A 25091-nucleotide genomic window follows, 5' to 3' on the forward strand; every position below is an offset into this window, starting at 1 on the left:
CCCGAATAGCTGGGATTATGGGCACCCACCACCATGCCTGGCTAATTTTTGTATTTTAGTAGAGATGGGGTTTTGCCATGTTGGCCAGGCTGGTCTTGAACTCCTGATCTCAAGCGATCCACCTGCCTCGGCCTCCCAAAGTGCTGGGATTACAGGCATGAGCCCGCGCACCTGGCCTGTCATGACAATTCTAAGTGGTGATGAGGATGTGCAGCAGCTAGAACTGATGAAAATGCATGAGCACAAGCTCTTTGGAAAACTAGCAGAATTCCCTAAAACTGAGTGTAGGCATGATGCCCGTGACCCAGCACTTACACTCCTGGGGGTGGGAGGAGTGAATATATTTCTATTCATGATTTCTATCTCTGATGACAGAAATTAAGCTAGTGGTTATCTGTGGTTGAGTAGAAGGATAGTGACTAGAAGGAGCGGGCAGTATGGGATGCTGATAATGTCCTCTTGACCTAACTGTTGGTTACCCTGGGTGTGTTCACTTTGTAGAAATTCATTGAGCCAAATGCGTACAATGTATGCACTTTTCTGTATATATGTTCTTCTTCAATAAAAACTTGATTTAAATAATGTTCTTTTTCTTAAACTGGGTAGTAGGTTTATGGTGTTTTATGTGTTGCCTATATTTTATACATATTTTATTCCTGTTCAGTGTCCAAAAAATATAAAAAGTAGTCACTGCTTTGTTGTTAATTTGAGCATCTCCTGCACCTAGCACAGTGCCTGGGACATTATAGATATTTGTTAAATATTTGTTCTGTGGAAAAGAAGTAGGCTGGTAATTTCTTTTTGCTTTCCAGCAGCCAGTTTTTGATTCAATTATTTGTAAATATGATTTCTACTCAGTTGTTTCTAAATAATAAAAGATGTAAATACTATTGTGTTTATATTTATTAGTAAGCTGAATTTATTAAATGAGAAACCTCTCAATATTAAGGACACATCATAAATTATTAGCATGCTGTGTTACAATGACTAAAAGTAGTATCAACAATTTAGATAAGTATAGTGTGGCCTTACGGATGTAAGTCAATAGATCATGCAGCATTGAAGATGTGCAGTTTACTAGATCTTCTAATATTCTCGGGTGTTTCACTGTTTCTTTTTTCTTTTTTTTTTTTTTTTTGAGATAGGGCATCACTTTGTCACCCAGTCTGGAATGCAGTGGCATGATCAAGGCTCACTGTAGCCTTGACCTCCTGGGCTCAAACCTCTCACCTCAGCGCCCTGAATAACGGGGATTACTGATTTGTGCCACCAAGCCAGGCTAATTTTTTTATTTTATTTTCTTTCTTTCTTTCTTTCTTTTCTTTCTTTCTTTCTTTCTTTTCTTTCTTTCTTTCTTTCTTTCTTTCTTTCTTTTCTTTCTTTCTTTCTTTCTTTCTTTCTTTCTTTCTTTCTTTCTTTCTTTCTTTCTTTCTCTCTCTCTCTCTCTCTTTCTTTCTTTCTTTTCTTTCTTTCCTCTCTCTCTTTCTTTCTCTCTCTCTCTCTCTCTCCCTTTCTTCCTTTCTTCCTTTCTTTTTTAGAGTTTAGGTCTCACTATGTTGCCCAGGCTGGTCTTGAACTCCTAGCCTCAAATGATTCTCCCTCCTTGGCCTCCCAAAGTATTGAGATTATAGTTTTCAGCCACCGCACCCAGCCTCACTGTTTTCTTCAGTTGTTTCTGAACAACTGGAATCTCAGCTGTCTTTTTCAATTAAATCCCGTGTTCGTTCCTCCATACCATGCTGCCTCTTGCCCATTTTTGCATTTCTCCTTTCTGCTTTCCTGAACATCCTGAGTCTTACTGGGCTGGCATTCCCTTGTTGGGACAGGGGAGAGGCTCTAGGCCTTGGATCCTTGTTCTGATTCCTTCTCCAAAGAGTTTTCCCTTTTTCTTCCCCTTTCAAAACAACATAAGTGCAAAAGCTTTGTCAGGATGTTGGGAATTAAAAAAGCTTCAGAAACATTTTGATTCATTTAACAACATTACTCTGAAACTTTTTAGAGTAAGAGTACCAAGTCACTGAATAAGACGATCTTGAAATTAAACGATATTTTACAGTTTTAAAAACACCTTCACAGATCTTTTCTTATTAGATTCTCAGCGCAACCTTATGAGTTGGCACTGTCAAAATTCAGTTCAACAAACAAAATCCAACTAACAGAAAAACTCACAGCTCACATCATACTTAATGGTTGAAGACTGAAAGCTTTCCCCCTTAAGATCAGAACAAGACAAGGATGCTCTCGCCACTCCTATTCAACACTCTATTGGTGGTTCTAGGTGGGGCAGTTAAGCAGGAAAAAGAAAAGACATTTATATCAGAAAGAAATAAAACTATATTTACAGATGACATGATCTTATATGTAGAAAAATCCTACAGAATTTACCAAAAAAAAAAATTGGAACTAATAAATGAGTTCAGCAAAGTTGCAGGATACAAGATTATTATCTAAAAATCAGTTGCATTCCTATATGCTAGCTATGGATAATCTGAAAATGAAATAGAAAAAATTCCATTTATAACAACATCAGAAAGAATAAAATACTTATGAATAAAGTTAACCAAAGAAGTGTAAGATTTGTACACTAAAAAACAGAAAACATGTTGAAGGAAATTAGAGATCTAAATAAATTGAAAGACATCCTGTGTTCATGGCTTGGAAGACTTAATATTGTTAAGATGACAGTGCTACCCAGATTTATCTACAGATTTAATGCAATCACTATCACAGTTCAACTGCCTTTTTCCCGGAAATGGACAACCTGATATTATGATTCATATGGAATTGCAGAGCCATATTTGCCACAACAGTCTTGAAAAAAAGAGAACAAAATTGTAGGACTCATACTTCCTGATTTCAAAACTTACTACAAAACTACAGTAATCCAGATGGCATGTCACTGGCATGAGGAGAGTTGTGTAAACCAATGGAATACAATTTAGAGTCCAGAAATAAACCCATACATCTATGGTCAGTTGATTTTGACCAGGGCGCCAAGATCATTAACTGGGGAAAGAATAATCTTTTCAACACATGTTGCTGGGGCAACTGGGTATCTACATGTAACAAAATGAATTTGGATCCCTGCCTCACATCACATATGAAAATTAACTCAGAATGGATCAAAGACCTAAACCTGTTAAGTTCTTAGAAGGAAACATAGGTGAAAATCTGTATGACCTTGGATTAAATGGTGATTTTTAAAGATATATCACAAAAACACAAGCAGTGAAAGAAAAAAGTAGATAAACTGGACTTTGTTAAAGTTAAAAACTTTCATGCATCAAAGGACACTGTAGAATGAAGACAACTCACAGAATGGGGGAAAATATTTGCAAATTATATCTCTGATAAGTATATATATTTTATATATATATTGTTTATATCCAGAATATGCAAAGAACCCTTTCAACTCAACAAAGACAATGCAATTTAAAAATGGGTAAAGCATTTGAATAGAATAGACATTTCTCCAAAGAAGATGTACAAATGACCTATAAGCACATGACAAGATCTTCAACATCATGGTCCATAGGGAATTACAAATCAAAACCACAATGAGAGATAACACTTTACACCCTCTAGGATGGTCATACTTTTTTTTTTTTTTTAAAGACAGTAACAAGTTTTGATAAGGAGGTAGAGAAGTTGGAGCCCTCATTGCTGATGGGAATGTAAAATGGTGCAGCTACTGCACAAAAGTTTTGCAGTTCCTTAAAAAACTAAACATAGAATAACTCAGCAATTCTACTCCTGGGTATAGACCCAAGATAATTGAAAACATATATTCATACATTAACTTGTACATACATTAACATGTGGCATTATTCATAGTTGCCAAAAAGTGGAAGCAACCCAAATGTCCATCAGCTGATGAAATGATAAATAAAATGTGGTATGTCCATACAATGAAATCTTATCTGGCTGTAAAAAGGAATGAAGAAGCCAGGTGCAGTAGCTCACAACTGTAATCCCATTGCTTTAGGAGGCCACGATGGGAGGATTGCTTAAGACCAGGAGTTCAAGACTGGCTTGGGCAAAATAGACCCAGTCTCTTCAAAATAAATAAAAAGAATGAAATACTATTACATGCTACAACATGAACCTTGGAAACATTATGCTAGGTGAAAATCCAGTCACAAAGATGACAGATTATATGATTCTACTTACATGAAATGTCCACAATAAGCAAATTCGAGACAGAAAGTAGATTAGTGGTTGAGAAGGAATGAAAGAAGGGATGAATTGAGACTAACTGCTAGTAGGGACAGAGTTTCTTTTTGGGGTGATGGAACTGTTCTGGAATTAGATAGTGATTATGGTTGTACAACATAGTGAATATACTAAAAACCACCCAAAGGCTGGGTGCAGTGGCTCATGCCTATAATCCCAACACTTTGGGAGACTGAGGTGGGAAGATTGCTTGAGGCCAAGAGGTCAAGACCAGCCTAGGCAACACAGCAAGACCTTGTTTCTACAAAAAAAAAAAAAAAATTGTTTTAATTACCTGGCTATGGTGGTGTGTGCCTGTAGTCCCAGCTACTTTGGAGGCTGAGGTGGGAAGATCACTTGAGCCTGTGAATTCGAGGTTACAGTGAGCTGTGATTGTGCCACTGTGCTCCAGCTTGAGTGATAGAGCATGACCCTGTCTCTCAAAACAAAACCCTCCAAAAAACAAAAACCATCCAGGTATACATTTTAAATGATTAATATTATATGAAATATATCAGCCGGGTGCGGTGGCTCACACCTGTAATCCCAGCATTTTGGGAGGCAGAGATTGGCGGATCACGAGGTCAGGAGATGGAGACCATCCTGGCTAACATGGTGAAACCCCGTCTCTGTTAAAAATACAAAAAATTAGCCAGGCGTGGTGGCACATGCCTGTAGTCCCAACTATTCGGAAGGCTGAGACAGGAGAATTGCCTGAACCCGGGAGGCAGAGGTTACAGCGAGCTGAGATCGTGCCACTGAACTCCTGCCTGGGCGACAGAGTGAGACTCTGTCTTTAAAAAAAAAAAAAAATATATATATATATATATATATATATATCTGTCTCCAAAACGGCAATGAGAACTCAATTAACATTTATCATATTGTATATTCCCTGAGTGGTGCAGGAGAATCAGAGCTTAGAATCTTGTGAGGAAGGCATGGTACTTAAATAAGTCTAGTGTAAGGCAGCTTGTAATAAGTAGTACTAAGACTGCTGAAGAAGCACAAATAAAGGAGATATTCAATCTTAGTAGGAACCAGGGAGTTTCATAAACTTGGCTTTGCAAGGTGGGAAAGATTTTCACAGGTGGAAGGGGTTTGAAATAGGGAATTCAGTCAAAAGGAATAGTGTGAGTGAAGGAATGGAGTTTGGAATGTGAGGTACATGGGGTCGGGGTGGGGTATTGAGGTAGATGATGCAGAAAAATAAAGATGGATCTTGCATAGGTGGCTGTGAGTAACATGCTAAGGAGTTTGGGCTTTATTACTTATGAATCATATTTTTGGTTTCAGGTCATGTCTGGTGGCAGAGGGAAGGCTGAATTGGAGGAGAACAAAAGCTAGAACCAGGGACAACAATTATTACCATTGTAGTTTTTTAGGAGAGGTGATATGGCTGAACTAGGTTATGGTTGTAAGGCTGGAAGGGAGGCACATCCAAGTGACAGTGCAGTAGACTTAGTAGACTCTTGATTGTTTATGTGTGCGTTCTGGGGATAGGCAGTGAAGGGAAGAATGACCCTGAAATCTTGAATTTAATGATTTGAAAGGATAATGATGGTATTAACAGATGAGGAACACAGCAAGACAAACAAATGAAAATGAATACTGAGGAGAAGGAGGTACCACTGAATTTGGCATTTAGTCATTGGTGATTTTGAAGACAGCAGTTACAGTAAAGTGGCTGCTGGAAAGGATTTCAAAGAATGGTTGAAGAAGATAGCCATAGGATGAGAACATGGAAGGCAAGGAAGGGAGACTTGAGAGGTTTGGTAATAAAGAGAAGAGAGAAAAGGGTGCTAGTTTGAAGTGAGTTAAAAGAATTACAGAGTAGAATTAAAGTAGGATTATGGGATTTTTGCTTTTTAAGTGACCCATGAGAGGCTTACTGGCAGTGTGCCAAGATTCAAGAGAGCAAAGATTGGCAGGGTGGGATTAAGTGATGGGATAGCCGGGTGCAGTGGCTCATGCCTGTAATCCCAGCACTTTGGGAGGCTGAGGTGGGCGGATCACTTGAGGTCAGGAATTCGAGATCAGCCTGGCCAACATGGTGAAACCTGTCTCTACAAAAAATACAAAAATTATCTGGGTGTGGTGGTGGTTGCCTGTAATCCCAGCTATTTGGGAGGCTGAGGCAGGAGAATTGTTTGAACCTGGGAGGTGGAGGTTGCAGTGAGGCAAGATCGAGCCACTGCACTAACTCCAGCATGGGTGACAGAGTGAGACTCCATCTCAAAAAAGAGAAAACAAAACAACGGTAGGGAGCCTTCTGCCTCTTTAAACATTTGAAATGCATATCCTGAGATGCTTCTGTGAAGTTAGGAATATTAATTTTTTGATACGAATCTGACAAAACTAGACATCAAAATATGCCATATATGGTAATTAAAACAATGTGGTACTAGTATAGAAAGCAGACAAGTAGTTAATGAAGTAGAACAACCAACCCAGAAATAGAACCAGATACACCTGAAAACTTCATACATGAGGTTTAAAATCAGTGTGGAAAGCTGGAAATCACCCATAGTTTCGTTATCCAGTCAGTTGTTTTTCACGTTTTGGTGTGTTTCCATTTAGTTGGTTTGCTGTACTTTTTAAAAAATAATGCTGTAGGGTGAGCGTGGTGGCTCACACTTGTAGTCCCAGCACTTTGGGAGTCCGAAGCAGGCAGATCACTTGAGGTCAGGAGTTTGAGACCAGCCTGGCCAACCTGATGAAATCCCATCTCTACAAAAAATACAAAAGTTAGCCTGGTGTGGCGGTGCTTGCCTGTAGCCTCAACTACTCGGGAGACTGAGGTGGGAAGATGGCTTGAGCCGGGGGAGCAAAGGTTGCAGTGTGCTGAGATGGCGCCACTGCACTCCAGCCTGGGTGATAAAGTCAGACCTTGCCTCACAAAAAAAAAAAAAAAAAAATGCTGTAAAGTAAAATTTCTATATACAATTCTGTGATATGAACCCTACCTTAGTGTGTTATGAGGATTTTGATCCTTATATGATATGATATATAATCAAGTGCGGGTACGTTGTAGTTTACAGAACCATTACTTTGAAACAAGACCTTTAGGTTACTCCTAATTCATCACTGTTAGAATAATGCTGTAGGGAAAAAATTATACATAAAAGTTTTCTATATTTAAAATGATTTTTGTGAGACAAAGTTTATTTATTATAAAAACAGTTCCAGCAGTTCAGAATTGTAAAGAGTTTTACAGAATTGTAAAGAGTTCAGAATTGTAAAGACATTTTCTTGTCTTTCTCCCTGGTGGTTAACAGTTTAGTGTGTATCTTTTTTTTAAGTTTAGTTTTTATTTTTTTGTAGAGACAGGGTCTTGCTTTGTTGCCCAGGCTGGGGTGCAGTGGTGTGATCATAGCTCACTGCAGCCTCATACTCCTGGGCTCAAGCAGTCCTCCCACCTCAGCCTCCCAAGTAGTTGGGACTACCGGCATGTACCACCACGCCTGGCTAATTTCTGTATCTTTTGTAGAGACAGGGTTTCACCATGTTGCCCAGGCTGGTCTGGAACTCCTGGGCTCAGGTGATCCCCCTGCCTCGGCTTCCCAAAGTGTTGGAATTACAGGCATGAGCCACTGCACGTGGACTAGTTTCTTTTTAATTTCTGAGTAGTATTCAATTGTATGGCTCTCCTATAATTTCTTCATTCATTCATCTTTTGGTAGACATTCGTGTTGTTTCCATTTTTAGGCTATTATGAGTACAGCTGTTGTGATCATTTGTGTGTGAGTCTTTGTGTGGATATATTTTCATTTGACTAAAAACCTAGGGGTGCACTTGTTGGGTCACATTAACTTTGTAGAAACTGCATTGCATCTTTGCCAATATTGAACGTTGTCAGCCTTTTATATTTTTCTTTGCATGCTTTTCCCCCCAAAAGACCAAAATGGGAATTGTTTTTCTTTTCATTATAAACTTGTAGAGCAATTTTAAAGTTCTAAGGGATGCCAGGCAGGAGGTTCATCTATGTGAACAGTTACTAGTTTGAGGTAGAGAATGTCAAGGATATCCCTAAAGGCTTTTCAAGAGATAACTATAGGACATATAAGTTTAACTTATTTCTACCCCATCACTTCTAGTCACACGTGACTTCAGAATTTTAACAGAAATTATTATTATAGGAATATGTAGCACAGAGGGATTCCATAGGCCTGAAGATTAGTACTGATGGCCTTTCTTGCGTTATTCTAGGCTAGTGCTATCCGATGAAACTTTCTGCAGTGATAGCCACTAGCCGCAGGTGGCTTTTGAAATTAATTTAACTTTAAATTAATTTTAATGGTGAAATATGTCTAGTGATTTCTTTACCGAACAGTGTAGTTCCGAAATGTTATTTTTCAGGAAAGATCCTCTAGCAAGAAGTAGTTGAGTGAGACCTGTTAGCTGAGCTGGCCCTGGGGCAGGTTTGTGTTTTCAGTCCTTCCCTTTCCTGTGGGAAAAATGAAACCAAAGCCTAGAGCACCACAGAAGAAGAACCAGTGGATTCATAAGGGTGACAGTTCAGGTAGGGGAAGCTGTTTGGTAATGAGCTCTTTTGGTCGGATGCCACACTGTTTTTCTTTCTGTTTATTTTGCCCTATTAAATTATTTAGTAAATAGTAAAGCGTACTTTAATCCAGTTTTTAAAGTGGACCTTTGGACGAAAGTATGTGATTTAAATTCCAAAGCTGTTCAGTGTTGTCCAGAAGAGTCCTGATGAAATCACCCCAGTTTCTTTGATGAAGGCAAGCAAATAATCTTTCTGCACATTAAAGGCTTTCAAGCAAGTAATGATGTAATTACCTCACTAAAGTTTCCATTAAAGGTTTGTTGAAATTTTCATTCTTTATAGTAGCAATGAGTTTATAATTTTTGACATTTTAAGTTGTTATAATGAAGACATTTCTATAGCCTTCAGACAGTTAAATGTTCTAGTAACTCAACATATAAAATGCCTATCAGTTTTATATTTTCATTTCTTTTTTTTTTTTTTTTTTGAGACAGAGTCTCATTGTGTCACCCAGGCTGGAGTGCAGTGGCACAATCTCAGCTCACTGCAACCTCCACCTTCTGGGTTCAAGCAATTCTCCTACCTTAGCCTCCCGAGTAGCTGGGACTACAGGCACACACCGCCACGCCCGGCTAATTTTTTGTATTTTAGTAGACATGGGGTTTCACCATGTTGCCCATGCTGGTCTTGAACTCCTGAGCTCAGGCAATCCTCCCACCTCGGCCTCCCAAAATGCTGAGATTATAGGTGTGAGCCACCGCGCCTAGCCTGTACTTTCATTTCTTAATAGCTGCATAACTGTAGTGGTTGGCTTTCATTATTGTTTCCTAGGGGCAAGGTCAATGTTAGAAAAATTGTGGAATTTTCCCTTGGCATTGCTGTGGTGAGTAGACAGCTACTATTTATAGAGACTTATACTTCATTGAAAAAATGAGATACCCTGCTTGGCTTACCATAAAAACACAGATGCTTCTGGATTCCAGTAGGGAAGCCTTTTGTTCACAGCATCTGTTTTGGTTGGCCAGCCAGATGACTTCTGTGGATTTTTTCACTCCTTTTGAAGGACACTTGACAAATAAACAAGCTTATAAATGAAAGAGTTAACTTAGCATTTTGTAAATTTATTTTATTACTTTAGCTATATTGTTCTGTGAAATATTTTGAACTATCAGATCATTTTAGCTCAGTTTTATCACTTCCTAAATAACCTTGAGACGATCAGTCCTTTGTTACATGTTCTTTGGATTGTTTATTCTGCATTTGAGACGGATTTTTATTGATCTATAAATTTTTGTGTTCAACAAACATTTACTGAGTACTCACTGTGTACTAGGCCCTGTACTAACACTGGGAACTACAGATGTGAGCAAGATAGTCTCAGTCTTTGAGAAGTTTAGTGTCTCATATGCAGTGCAAACATGTAGACAGAATAAAATTATAGTTGAGTGCTTCCATTTGAAGTTTATTTCATCAGTTTAGTGGGGAGGGGTAGGTGTCTAGGAATGCCTTCCAGAAAAAGTAGTGTCTAAGTGGAGAATTGTAGAATGAGTGGGAGTTGTCCAGGGACGGAGCAGGGGTTAGCGGGGCAGATTATATAAAAGAAAGAAGCTTGCAGGTGAAAACGACCCTGGGAAAGTGGGAAACTGAAAAAGTTCAGTACATTTCTGTCATATGGCTGATCAAGCTGTGACTTTGGGCAAAATGCTGTCAACATTTGTTGAACACATAAATGCTGTCTCATTCACAAAGCAAACTTGTGACCTAGACTTTATTCATCTTGTGCTAAATTAGTGATTTCCAAACATTTGATCATGAATCTCATAAGTAAAAAATGTTTTGATTATGTATCCTCATATATTGATTATATGCCAATATTTGTTTATAGATGATATATAGTACTCAAAGTTATATACGCAGTAGAACATGTATAGAAAACAAAAAAAATTAAAAGGATGAGCTAAAGATGACATGTACAATATTCTCACAGTGTTAATTTTACTAAAAATACAGAAAGTAGGCTGGGTGCAGTGGCTCAGGCCTGTAATCCCAGCACTTTGGGAGGCTGAGGGAGGCAGATCCCTTGAGGTCAGGAGTTTGAGACAAGCCTGACCAATATAGCGAAATCCCATCTCTACTAAAAAATACAAAAATTAGCTGGGCATGGTGGCACATGCCCGTAATCCCAGCTTCTCGGGAGGGTGAGGCAGGAGAATTGCTTGAACCTGGGAGGCGGAGGTTACAATGAGCCGAGATCATGCCACTGTACTCCATCTTGGGTGACAGAGCAAGACTCCATCTAAAAAAAAAAACAAACAAAAAAAAACAAAACCCAGAAAGTAAAGTGGTACATCATTATTCTTTAAAATCTTCATTTAATATTATGCGATACAGCTGCTCAGAGGGCTGTTTCTAAATTCAGTTTATTTTGATACTTTAATGGCAGTCAAAGCCTGGATCAAAATGGAAGAATTTGGCTGCACTTTCTAAATCATATTCTTTTTTCTCCAAACTTATTCACTATTTATGGAAATGCTTTATTGAAATGTGGCTGGTAAATATCCATCTATTAGTTTTTCTTGCAGATTAATAAAAATATATTATACTTTTATTGTGCTAACAAATGGGTTCCAAAAATCACTGTAAGTCTTCATTTGGAAGATACTTTAAAAAGTTTTAGAATATTCTGTTTCTGACTTTATAAAGCATGAAGATACGAGTTTTTGGTGTCTTTATTTTTTAGATTTTATATATATTATTTCAACAGCAGAATCACTTAGCAATGGAAATGTTTCCAATTATCCAATTTTGAAATGCTCTATTAGGAAAGATTTTTTTTTTCTCTCGCTCTCTTTTTTTTTTTTAAGATGAAGCCTCGCTCTTGTCCCCAAGGCTGGAATGCAATGGTGCCATCTTGGCTCACTGTAACCTCCGCCTCCTGGGTTCAAGCGATTCTCCTGCCTCAGCCTCCCGAGTAGCTGGGATTACAGGTGCCCGCCACCACGCCCGGCTAATTTTTGTATTTTAAGTAGAGATGGGGTTTCACCATGTTGGCCAGGCTAGTCTCAAACTCCTGACCTTAGGTGATCCGCCTGCCTCAGCCTCCCAAAGTACTGGGATTACAGGCGTGAGCCACTGCACCCGGCTGATTTTTTTCTCTTCTTCTTTTTTCTGGAAAAGCTGAAAATAATTCTGACATGTTGCTAAACATTTTTATTTTGTAGGGGCAGAGTGAGTTTTTTTGTTTAATCTTCTTGGTAGCATACTACTTATAACCTCCTCAGAAATATTTAGCAAGTTTGGAACTCTAGTCTTTTTATTTTTAAAAAAATTGTGTAACTCATCTACATTTAACAAATCTTTTAAGTACATTTTTTGTGGTAACTAGTGAATCTGTGTGGATTTAAAAACAAAAAAAAGATTATGAGGCCAAGGCAGGTGGATCACTTGAGGCCAGGAGTTTGAGACCAGCCTGGCCAACATGGTGAAACCCCATCTCTACCTAAAAATACAAAAATTAGTCAGAAGTGGTGGTACACAACTGTAGTCCCAGCTACTCTGAGCTGAGAATGCGCCACTGCACTTTATTCTGGGCGACAGAGCAAGACTCTCAAACAAACAAACAAAAAAATTCAGTGGCTACTCTATATCTCCCAGAGTGTAGGAAGCTTCTATATTCATACAGTTAACCTCAGTGACATCTGAGGTACCTTGTTCTGACTTAATTGCAGCAATAGTTTACCTGTGAATGAAGCCGTTAAAGGCTTTTGTATCAGATGCTATCACTGTAACTTTATTCTGGAATTCTTTTTTTGTTTTTTTGGTTTTTGAGATGGAGTCTCGCTCTGTTGCCCAGGCTGGAGTGCAGTGACACGATCTCAGCTCACTGCAAGCTCTGCCTCCCGGGCTCACGCCTTTCTCCTGCCTCAGCCTCCCGAGTAGCTGGGACTACAGGTGCCTGCCACCAGGCCCGGCTAATTGTTTCGTATTTTTAGTAGAGACGGGGTTTCACCGTGTTAGCCAGCATGGTCTTGATATCCTGACCTCGTGATCCGCCCGCCTCGGCCTCCCAAAGTGCTGGGATTACAGGTGTGAGCCACCGCACTTGGCCAGAATTCTTTTTTTAAATTCCAGTCAAAGCAGTCATTTCATCAGTGGTTACAGTTTTCCCATAAAGCGCCTTGTTTCATTTACAGTTAAGAATACCTTCCTTATAATACATTGTTCCTTGGTATCTTACAAAATTGTATTTCCTGTATATTTCATAATTACCCAGCAAATACCCTAAGATGAAAGAATCATCTGTATTTTTATCCAATTATATAGCAGACCCCACACACTGTATTTTGTCCTGATATCTTCAAGTCTTTAGGGTTTTCTAAGAGCTTTTGACTATACTTACCAATAAAAGAATACATTTAGTTTGTCACCATTTTTATTTCTGTGTATAATTTCAGCTATGGTCCATGGCTTTTTTTAGGGAAACCTTAGCAGTTTCAACACTAACTTTCATACAGTTTTGTGAACTGTCACATTAAATAGCCTGTGATTTTAGACATAGGTGGAAAAATTATAGACGTTTAACTCTTGCTGTGAACACTTGTGCACAGCCTGGCGGATTATGAGGAATTTATTTGTGCCATCAGATTATATCTTAAGGTAGAGTAGACACATAGAATGACGTTCATCTTTAATAAAAAATGGGCTGGGTGCGGTGGCTCATGCCTGTAATCCCAGCACTTTGGGAGACCGAGGTGGATGGATCACAAGGTCAGGAGATTGAGACCATCCTGGCTAACATGGTGAAACCCCGTCTCTAATGAAAATACAAAAAAATTAGCCGGGCATGGTGGTGGGCGCCTGTAGTCCCAGCTACTCGGGAGGCTGAGGCAGGAGAATGGCGTGAACCCGGGAGGCGGAGCTTGCAGTGAGATCGCACCAGGGCACTCCAGCCTGGGTGACAGAGCGAGACTCCATCTCAAAAAAATTAAAATAAATAAATAAATAGATAAATAAATAAATGGTGTGGCTGGACGCAGTGGCTCACGCCTGTAATCCTAGCACTTTGGGAGGCCGAGGCGGGCGGACTGCCTGAGCTCAGGAGTTCGAGACCAGCCTGGGCAACAGGATGAAACCCCCATCTCTACCAAAAATACAAAAATTAGCTGGAGCGCACCTGTAACTCAGCTGCTTGGGATGCTGAGGCACGAGAATCGCTTGAACCAGGGAGGCGGAGGTTGCAGTGAGCTGAGATCCACCATTGCACTCCAGCCTGGGCAACAGAGAGAGACTGTGTCAAAAAACGAAACAACACATAAATAAGAAATGGTGTAAAGTCAGTATAAATACAAGTACTAATATTTTATTTTTACACCCCAAAGGATTATCGTATAATACAAACACCCTTCAAGTACACATATCCCACTTTAGAGACTCATGCCCTAAATAACAGGGATAATGATATTGAAACTGGCCTTTTAGTTAAAATAAAAGCAAAGCCAAAAATAATTCACTTTCCTCTATAAATGTATATTTGGGAGACAAATTTAAGAATAATCGTCCTGGCCGGGTGCAGTGGTTCACGCCTGTAATCCCAGCAATTTGGGAGGCCAAGGTGGGCGGATCGTGAGGTCAGGAGATCAAGACCATCCTGGCTAACACGGTGAAACCCCGACTCTACTAAAAATACAAAAAATTAGCTGGGCATGGTGGTGGGCACCTGTAGTCCCAGCTACTCAGGAGGCTGAGGCAGGAGAATGGCATGAACCCGGGAGGCGGAGCTTGCAGTAAGCCGAGATCATGCCACTGCACTCCAGCCTGGGTGACAGAGTGAGACTCCATCTCAAAAAAAAAAAAAAAAAATCAGCTTTGTCTTGAGGTTTGAAGAATGAACCCTTCCGTCATAGACTATGACTACCTGTCATAGCTCACTAGAAAACCCTAGGGAACCATGGAATGGTTATTGGTTAAATATATTATATAAAGGAACATTTTGTTAGTTGCTATTGACCAAAAAGGCTGTTTTTTTTAAAAATATAGTCTGTAATTATTTTTGTTGGAAGATATTTGGAAGATGGTTTTTCTCAATCTATAGGAGATACAGTTCGTAGCCACCTGGGATCTCTTATAAAAAGATACTTTTTCATAGTATACTTTTTATAATATGCATAAAATTTCATAATATACTTTTGATAATATACATAAAATTTGATACATAAGTTTATCAAATTTATTGAATTTACTTTAGTGCATTTTTATTAGTCAAGATTCTTTGGAAGACATGGAAAGCTAATTCAAAAAAGCTTGAGCAAAATACTTTGTTGGCTCGTAACTAATGTTCAGGACTGGTCTCAAGAACTTGGTTGCCAGGTCTGTGTTTCCAGGTTATCTATTAGCTTGTCTGTGTCTCTGTGATAGTTTTACCCTTTTAGAGTGGAAAGTCTTCCTCCACGTGGTGCTCTGGCTTGCAGAAGAATGCCTTTGGTCTGGCGCCAGCATATATAAAATCCTGTGGGTGGGATAGAGTAGATGTGGTTGCATGTGTGCTGACTGGCAGTCTCACTAACCACATGGAATGGGGAAGGAAGGTTTCCCAAAGGAAGGGTTTGCTCTTACTGCAGAGGAAGGGATGCTGGGAGTCAAAAATAATAGATGTTCGTTACAGCAATGAGAGTGATGAAAATTCTTTAAGGGAATAGAACATGACTTAATTTGATTTTCCTAATCATTGATTCTTATAGAGCATGCAAGCGGCAAGATGTCCTACAGATGAATTATCTTTAACCAATTGTGCAGTTGTGAATGAAAAGGATTTCCAGTCTGGCCAGTGAGTATCTGAATTTGTTTTCTTTTAACCTGCTAAGTGGCATTTGGGAAACTTACAGAGAGTCATTTTTAGGAAACGTTGGAAGATATTTTTAAAAAATTCTTGCTGAGTTGGAAAATGGAGATGAGGAAAAATTATGTATTTGAATCATTACTGGGTCAAGCTTTGATAAATACTGTATAATGTTTTAAAAATGTTTTATGTATAAAACTTTAGTTTTCATCAGTTTTCTTAGTAGAGCTAAACATACTGGTTGTATGAATCACATACAGCAGAGTTGTTAGGTGTTTGGCTCTGGCCAACTCAGATTGTTTGAGTTTTCCTGGCTCTACCAATTACAAACTGTGTGACCATTTCTGTACCTCTATGTCCTGATCTGTAAAATGGAGATGATCTCTTCCTCAAGGTAGCTGTGAAGATTGAGTTACATAAATAAAGCGCTTAGAACCGTTCCCAATGTGTTAACAAGCTCTTAGTAAATATTAGCTGTTATGATTATTATTACCATGATAATCCAGGAGACATGAACATTGGAAGATGGGCTGGGTATGGTGGCTCACGCCTGTAATCCTAGTACTTTGGGATGCCAAGGCAGGCTGATTGCCTAAGCTCAGGAATTTGGGACCAACCTGGCCAACATGGTGAAACCCCATCTCTACTAAAAATAAAAATTAGCCAGGCATGGTGGTGTGCGCCTGTAGTCCCAGTTTCTCAGGAGGCTGAGGCATGAGAATCACTTGAACCCAGGAGGCAGAGACTGTAGTGAGCTGAGATCGCACCACTGCACTGCAGCCTGGGTGACACAATGAGACTCTGTCTCAAAAAAAAAAGGAAAGGAAAAAGAAAATTGGAAGCTGCAAAGCAAATGTAGAATCCTTAAAGGCATTTTGCATTGTAATTTATTTTAACTGATTCATATCACCACACTGCCAGGACTTCTAAAGACCCTGCTGCAAGTTCAGTGCCATCCATATGCTTCTGAGATTGGTATAGATAAGGAGATGAAGGGGCTGTAGGGAAATAAGAGGCAAGGTGGTAGGGTTTTAACTGAGCATTTTTCTTAACATGTTGTCTGTGAAATACATGAGTTTCACAGAGTTAGAAATGCTAATCATCTTTGGTTTCCAGCTTCAGAGTAAGAGGCTGTACTATATGGTGATATTAACATTGTTTCCAGGGCTAAACATTCTGTGATGCTAAATTGAGCACAGGACTTTCAACAGATAAACTGAAGTATAGATAATCAACGTGAGAATTTGTGGAATTCTTTTACATATGTTAAATGTTCACTGTGCTCATGGTGGGGTTACTCAAAATGTAGTTGATATAAGGAACATGTGTTCTAGTGGCAAAAAAATATGTATAGAAACATTAGCCATTGATGTGAAAAATTACAGCATTCTAAAAAGATAATGTTTAAAAAGATAGTGAGCTAGGCATGTTAGGGCATGCCTGTAGTCCCAACTACTTTAGAGACTGAAGCAGGAGAATCTCTTGAGCCCAGGAGTTTGAGGCCAGCCTGGTCGATATAGCAAGACCACATATATTTAAAAAAAAAAAAAAAAAAAGGTACTGCTGTTGCATAACAGGATTTGAAGCTTCTATCTTACACATAGTACTTTTTAGTTACCTGGTATAGGAGATTATCATGAGAGGACTGTGTGTTGTTTTTTTTTTTTTATTTACAGGTAATTTTTGAACAGGGAATTAGCACAAAATTTTTTAAAACAGTAAATATTGATGTCTACATGAAAGCTGATGTATTTTGGGAATTTAAAAAAATTTTTTTTTTTATTTTGTAGGTTGTTATTGTTTTAGCCTGTTGAGAGAGTCTGCAAATAAATTTAATGAGTAGTCTAAAAACTAACTTTTTTTTTATTGCTATATCCTAGCTCTTTTATCTTTGGCTCTCTTCTCCTTATTAGGATGTGAAGTAATTCTCAGAAGAGGAAATGCATCTAGTTTTTACTTGATAGCAAGGACTCTAAATCACTGGCTTCAGTTTTATATAAACTGGAAATATAATGAAGTTGGTATTTTGGATGGTATTTTGGCTGGATTCTACTTGATGAGTGTTTGACCCAAGGTGCTCCTTATATCTGGAAAACATATGGGATTGCTGATAGTTTGGGAAACTAAATTTGTGGTTCTATTTCTTCAAGACACAGATAGTGTCATTTCCACCTGATACTCATTAAATATCAGTTTGAAAAGAAATACATTTTGAAATTATGTTCTTCATTTCCTTCAATGTGGAGTACTAACTATGTTTCTGTCCTTTAGGCATGTGATTGTGAGGACCTCTCCCAATCACAGGTACACATTTACACTGAAGACACATCCATCAGTGGTTCCAGGGAGCATTGCATTCAGTTTACCTCAGGTAACTCAGATGTTAATTTATTCTCTTCTGTTTTTGAAAGTCATAGAATATGAATAGTCCGTTCATTTTAAGCAAGCATCACCCTATGACTGTATTGATTCATACTGAAGAAAAACATCTAAGTATTATATAAGGAATTTAAAGATACAGTCTTCTTTTTTTTTTTTTTTTTTTTTTTTAAGACAGGGTCACGTTCTGAGACCCAGGCCGGAGTGCAGTGGCACGATCATGGCTCCTGGTCTCAAGCAATTCTCATACCTCAGTCTCCCGAGTAGCTGAGTAGCTGAGACTATAGGCTTGTACCACTGTGCCTGACTAATTTTAAAATTTTTTGTAGAGATGGGGTCTTAACTGTGTTGCCCAAGCTGGTCTTTAACTCTTGGGCTCAAGTAATCCTCCCACTTTGGCCTCCCAAAGTGCTGGGATTATAGGGTGTGAGTCATCATGCCCAACCTAAAGACAGATTCTTAATTGCCAGTTTTTGCTATGGCTGCCTTCTTTTGGCTTGATTTTTTTTTCCTAATTTTTAAAGATTTTGCAGTAAAATCAGTCAGCTATCACATAAAGGGTCAAATTATTTTAATGTTAACTCCCAGGGTAACAGAAAAGATAGAAAACATTTTATTTGTAAAGTTGATATCTAAGAATGGTGATTTTATAATGTGATGGCGTTATACTAAAGAATTTGGAAAGAGTCTCAAATTACAACATAAGTTGCTAGGCTCCCATAACAACTGGATGGGTTGTGATTACAGTTACAACCGTTGGTGGATTCTGTGGAATCCAGAGAATTAGATTGCTTAGTGCTGTCCCAGGCACATCATACATAATATAAAGCACCAAGAATACTAGTCTGTATCGTCTTCTCCCTTATGATTTTACTCAGGCTGCTGACTGACCCCAGTCCTAAGTAATGTAAATGCAATTCCTACCTCCTCCTAGTATGCTAATGAGCATTGGTTGACTTCCCTGAAGGTTTAGAGAAAGAGATCAAACACTCATTTAAGAACTGTTAGGCTGGGTGCAATGACTCATGCTGGTAATCCCAGCACTTTGGGAGGCCAAAGCTGGTGGATCACTTGAGTCCAGGAGTTTAAGACCAGTGGGCAACATGGCGAAACCCCACCTCTACTGAAATTTAAAAATTAGCTGAGTGTGGTGGTGCATGCCTGTAGTCCTAACTTCTTGGGAGGCTGAGACAGGAGGATCACTTGAGCCCAGGAAGTCGAGGCTGCAGTGAGGTGAGATAGTGCCACTGTACTCTAGCCTAGGTGACAAAGTGAGACCCTGTTTAAAAAAGAAAAAAACAAAAACAAAAACTATTAGATGGGCCAGATGCCTCATGCTTGTAATCCTAGTGCTTTGGGAGGTGGAGGAGGATCGCTTGAGACCAAGAATTCCAGATCAGCATAGCGAGACCCTTGTCCCCCACACTAGTCTCTGCAAAAAAAAAATTTTTTTTAATTAGCTGGGCATGGTGGCACATGCCTGTAGTCCAGGCTACTTGGGAGGCTGAGGTTGGGAGGATCACTTGAGCCTAGGAAGTTGAGGCTGTAGTGAGCTATGATTGTGCCACCATGCTCAGCCTTTGCTCCAGAGTGAGATTCTTTCTCTTAAAAAAAGGGAAAAAAAGGAACTATTGAAGATCTCTTGAAGCCCTCAAAAATTACAGGAAATTTTCACTTACTATTCCACCTGTCTGTTTGATGCCTCTTCATTATCCAGACCACTTTCACGTTTGTTTCTATGGATTAAAAGTTTGAGATATTCCAGGGTTCTCCAGCTTTTACAGAGTTCCATTTGGGATTCTGATTGTTAGCAATAACTTGAGGTGTGACAATTTCTCCTTGTCTCTGTTTTGTAAAAAAAAAAAAAAAAAATTTCCCCAACATTCACTGTAGGCCAGCCTCTATTCTAGGTACTTTGGCATGTGTTAGCTCATTTAATTCTCCAAACAACCTTATGCAATAGCTACTGTTGTTATCCCTAAGGACTGTTGTGTTAGTCCATTTTCATACTGCTATGAAGAAATACTGAAGACTGGATAATTTATAAGAGATTTCATGGACTCACAGTTCCACATGGCTGCAGAGGCCTCATAATCATGTTGGAAGGCGAAGGAGGAGCAAAGTCATGTCTTACATGTTGGCAGACAAGAGAATGTGTACAGGGGAACTGCCCTTTATAAAACCATCAGATCTCCTGAGACTTATTCGCTATCATGAAAACAGCATGGGAAAACCCACACCCATGATTCAGTTACCTCCCATTGGGTCTCTCCCATGACACATAGGGATTATGGGAACTACAATTTAAGATGAGATTTGGGTGGGGGCAAAGCCAAACCATATCAGCTGTCTTTGGGATTGAAGTACAGAACCTAAATGTGGCTTCCTTGTGACTTAAAGTCTAAGCTTAATGAGCATGGTGCTAAATTTCAGGTTGGCCAGAAATGGGATGGGGTTTTACAGAAGAGGTCTTCTGGGGGAGGTGAAGGGCAGAGTGGAGGGAAACAGGATGTGGTAAGAAAGCCGCAAGGGAGAGCACTTGTTGCACTTATTCATAGTGCAGTGTCTTCTAAATTACCCACCACAAAGTCTGCAGTGTTTGGATGAGCAGGTGAACTACTGATTTTCAACCAAAATGTTTTTCTTATTGTTCTTTGGAGTGTTATCAGTCATTACTAATTTTGAATCTGTACCAAGCAAACCCCAGATTCCTGCCTAAACACAATCTGGCCTGCCTTCATACTTCTTGCCATTGTTAACAGTAGGGATTTGGGAAAGCCTAAAATCTAGCTGTAAATGTCTAAAAATCTTCTGGCTAGTATACAAAGAGTAGCTATGACCATCTAATGATTTCAGTCCCTGATTGGGTTTCAAAATAGATTTTCTGACCAGTTTTAATTTAGTCTTCATGAATCGAATGTCTTCCTTTTTGAGATACTGTAACAAACAGTAAAACTAACTGCAGCAGTACATTTAGAACACTGAAGTATGATCTGATACAGTGAAGACCTTCTGTAGCATCATATTGTGCAAAGGAGCATCCTCCTCAGTGGTGCCAGCTTTACTGCAAAAGGCAAGCTTTGCACGTTTTGGAACAGATGTTCAGATGTAAACTGTAGCACATGCATTACTTTCCTAGGGTAAGTAACAAAGAACCATTACTGGGTGGCTTAAAACAACAGAGATTTATTCTGTCACTGTTCTGGAGGCTGGAAGTCTGAAATCAAGGTGTCAGTAGAGCTATTCCCTCTCTGAAGGCTCTAGGGAAGAATCTGTTCTGTGCTTAGCTTCTGGTGTTGCCGGCAATCCTTTGGTGTTCCTTGGCTGTAGCTGCATCATTTCAATTTCTGCCTCTGCTATCACATGATGGCGTTCTGTCTGTGTGTCTATGTCTCTTTCTCAGAAGGACACCAGTCATATTGGCTTAGGGTTCACCCTAATTCATTATGACCTCATGTTAACTTGATTACATTTGCAGAGATCGTATTTCTAAATAAAGTCACATCCACAGGTGTTGGGGGCTAAGACTTCAACATGCTTTGGAAGGGGAGAGCACAGTTCAACCATAATAGCATACCATGTTTTGACTTTGAGTGTATTCCCAAAATTCATTAAAATTCCTCTTTTTTTCTTGTCTAATTTTGATTGCTTTGGTTTTAAGTATCTTTTTTTCTCCTTTACAGAGAAAATGGGCTGGGCTTTCTATTGGGCAAGAGATAGAAGGTAGGTATATTTTTTAGCCACCTGATAAAGATTTTCTATGTGATTTTCTCACAGTTATTGAGATCTGTACAATTTTCTATTACTAGTGGTCAGACCTTAAACATTCATTGTATCAGAAGACTGGTTACATCTATGAGAATGGGAAGGAAATAGTTATGGTACCTCTGTTCCTATATTTTTTATGAAGTTTGTGATAAGGTCGTCATAGTTCAAGGCAAGGAAAGCAATTTATGACTTCCAGTTGGCGGGTGGCGGGGTGGAAAGACTAAGCTGCTAATAGATAATAAGCCAAAGAGCTAATAAGCAAAAACTGGCATTGTCTCAGGCAATGTGGCAAAGTTAGGAAATAGAGTATGAGTCGTCTTTAGTCAGATGATTTTATGTCAATTTCATGGATACAGTAGGGGAAGGAAAGAAAATGCAAGTGTAATTAAATCAGCTTTTTTTCTGCTTGTCTTTAAAACTTAAAAAAAAAAAACGTATTTATAGAAAGGTTGCAAAAATAATACGAAGAATTTCTGTATACTACCTTTACCCAGCTTCACCAATTGTCATATTTTCTTTATCATTCTGGCTGCCTGTCTTCCTCTCTGGGTCTCTGTCTCTCTCTGTACGTACACACACACACACACACACACACACACACACACACACACACACACACACACACACACACACACACACACACACACACACACACACACACACACACACACACACACACACACACACACACACACACACACACACACACACACACACACACACACACACACACTTATCCTACTCCTCAACACACACACACACACACACACTTATCCTACTCCTCATTTAGGAACCTGACAACTTGTAATTTTTTCTAAGTTGGATGGAATTTAAACATTGGTGTTATTTTATTTTATTTTATTTTTGAGATGGAGTCTCGCTCTGTTGCCAGGCTGGAGTGCAGTGGTGCAATCTCGGCTCACTGCAACCTCCGCCTCCAGGGTTCAAGCTCAGCCTTGCAAGTAGCTGGGACTACAAGCACATGCCACCACACCTGTCTAATTTTTGTATTTTTAGCAGATATGGGGTTTCACCATGTTGGCCAGGCTGGTCTCGATCTCTTGACCTCGTGATCCACCTGCCTTGGCCTCCCAGAGTGGTGGGATTACAGGTGTGAGCCACCGTGCCCAGCCAACATTGGGGTTATTTTTAGTTAGCTTTTTCTTTGTGGAAGTATGAACACTTATTAAATTTAATGAGAAAGTGGGGTAGTATGCAGCTTAGGTTTCTAATTTTCATAAATTAATTTTTCTAAATATGAGGCTAAGAGTACTTAAAACTTTGAATCTAGATATTTTCTATTGTGACAAGATACAGAAATTCAAGATTATAAATTTTGATGAGTTGAGAAATGTGTTTTGCGGTTTAAGTTATAAAAGCATTCTTCTGCTAACAGAAATGCTTATCTTGATTGTAAAGTCAGATCTTTAAAGAAGTGGCTCAAACAGACTTAATAAGCAAAATTGTAAAACCCAGTGATCAGGTGGGACTAAAGTGGAGTAAGCTTGAGGGAAGGTAGGGTTTTGGTGCTGAAGTGATGTGGATAATGTAGCCATAAAGGTAGAAAACTGGTTTGGTTTAAGTAGAGATGTAGACCAAGATAGGATAGGAGGTGTGGTTTGAAGGAGGAGTGCTCAAGTATTCTGGAATGGGAGTTCCGTAAGGTGAAACATTTTAGTCAAATCAGTGATTTTAGTCTGAGGGAATCTTCTGGAGGAATCATTTAGTTGGTCTTCTTTCCATCTGGCAATGCCATATTTTAAGTGTTACAGGCTAATGTTTTGACCACTATATATACACCTATTATTGTAAAGTCCAAGTTTATTCAAAGAACTGGATACACTTATTTTTTGCTTATAAAACCTTTCTTATTAGTGTTTTATATTAAATTACTATTAGCCGTAAAATAAGAAAACATTCTCAATCTTCTTTGATCCAGGATGAAATTTTCAGGACTCTTGTCCCTTTGGGACTGACCATGGTGCTGACCATGGTGCTGCCCGGGATACTGTCCATGGTGCTGCCCATAGCACTTGGAATTGTAACAGTTTGGTCTTTTCTATTTAGGAACATTGGCCTTAAATTAAAATGCATTTGAAAACTACAGTCAGTACATTACTACAGTCAGTAGTAATTATATTTTTATTTATTTATTTATTTTTGAGATGGAATCTCGCTCTGTCGCTGAGGCTGGGGTGCAGTGGCATGATCTCAGCTCACTGCAACCTCCTCCTCCCCAGTTCAAGCAATTCTCCTGCCTCAGCCTCCTGAGTAGCTGGGATTAGAGGCATGTGCCACCACACCTGGCCAATTTTTGTATTTTTAGTAGAGAAGGAGTTTTGCCATGTTGGCGAGGCTGGTCTCGAACTCCTGACCTCAAATGATCCACCTACCTCAGCCTCCCAAAATGCTGGGATTACAGGCATGAGCCACCACGCCTGGCCAATATTTTAAATATACTTATTCAAATTTCTCAGTATGAAGATGACATGAATATATGTATATACACACATATATATGCATTATGACATTATGATATTGTTTTGGTGTCTTTAATGTACAAAATGGTATTATACTGTACAAACCTTTCTGCAGTAGACTTTTATCACTCAATATTGTGTTTCCAAGGGCCATCCATCTTTTTTTGAGATGGAGTTTCGCTGTTGTTGCCCAGGCTGGAGTGCAATGGTGTGATCTTGGCTCACTACAATCTCTCCTCCCAGATTCAAGCGATTCTCCTGCCTCAGCCATCTGAGTAGCTGGGATTACAAGCACTCACCACCATGCTGGCTAATATTTTCTATTTTTATTAGAGATGGGGTTTCACCATGTTGACCAGGCTGGTCTTGAACTCCTGACCTCTGGTGATCCACCCACCTCAGCCTCCCAAAGTACTGGGATTACAGGTGTGAGCCACCACGCCTGGCCAGGCCGTCCATCTTTAATAAATATACATAAAGTTGGTTTTTTTTTTTTTTTTTTTTTTTTGGACAGGGTCTCACTTGGCTGGAGTGCAGTGGTGCAGTCATGGCTCACTGCAGCCTCAGTACCTGGCTAATTTTTTTATTTTGTGTAGAGATAGGGTTTCACTGTGTTGCCCAGTCTGGTCTCTAAATCTTGGACTTAAGTGTTCTTCCCTCCTTAGCCTCCCAAAGTGCTGGGATTACAGGTGTGAGCCACCGTGCCTGGCCAAGTTTTAATTTCAATAAAAATTGCTGTACAGTATTCTACATTATGAATATACTACATTTTATTCATTGTTCTCCTACTGATAAACATTTTTCAGTGTTTAAGTACTATAAATAATGCTGCAATGAACCTCCCTGTAGATGTGTTGTTAGACAAATGTTCTAGCATCTTTCTGGGACAGACATTTAGAAATGGAATTGC

The 25091-nt window shown here is 39.2% G+C and overlaps 1 protein-coding gene across 1 annotated transcript in view; it reads left to right on the forward strand.

Annotated features, from left to right (window-relative positions):
* Nucleotides 1-25091, forward strand: part of NSF (N-ethylmaleimide sensitive factor, vesicle fusing ATPase) — a 165991-nt gene that overhangs the window by 17984 nt on the left and 122916 nt on the right. The window contains 3 exon segments of the mRNA NM_001133578.1: nt 15457-15542; nt 17826-17925; nt 21617-21656. Of these exon segments, the coding sequence (NP_001127050.1) occupies nt 15457-15542; nt 17826-17925; nt 21617-21656 (226 nt within the window).

This window comes from Pongo abelii, chromosome 19 (genome assembly GCF_028885655.2).
Source record: "Pongo abelii isolate AG06213 chromosome 19, NHGRI_mPonAbe1-v2.0_pri, whole genome shotgun sequence".
Lineage (NCBI taxonomy): Eukaryota > Metazoa > Chordata > Mammalia > Primates > Hominidae > Pongo > Pongo abelii.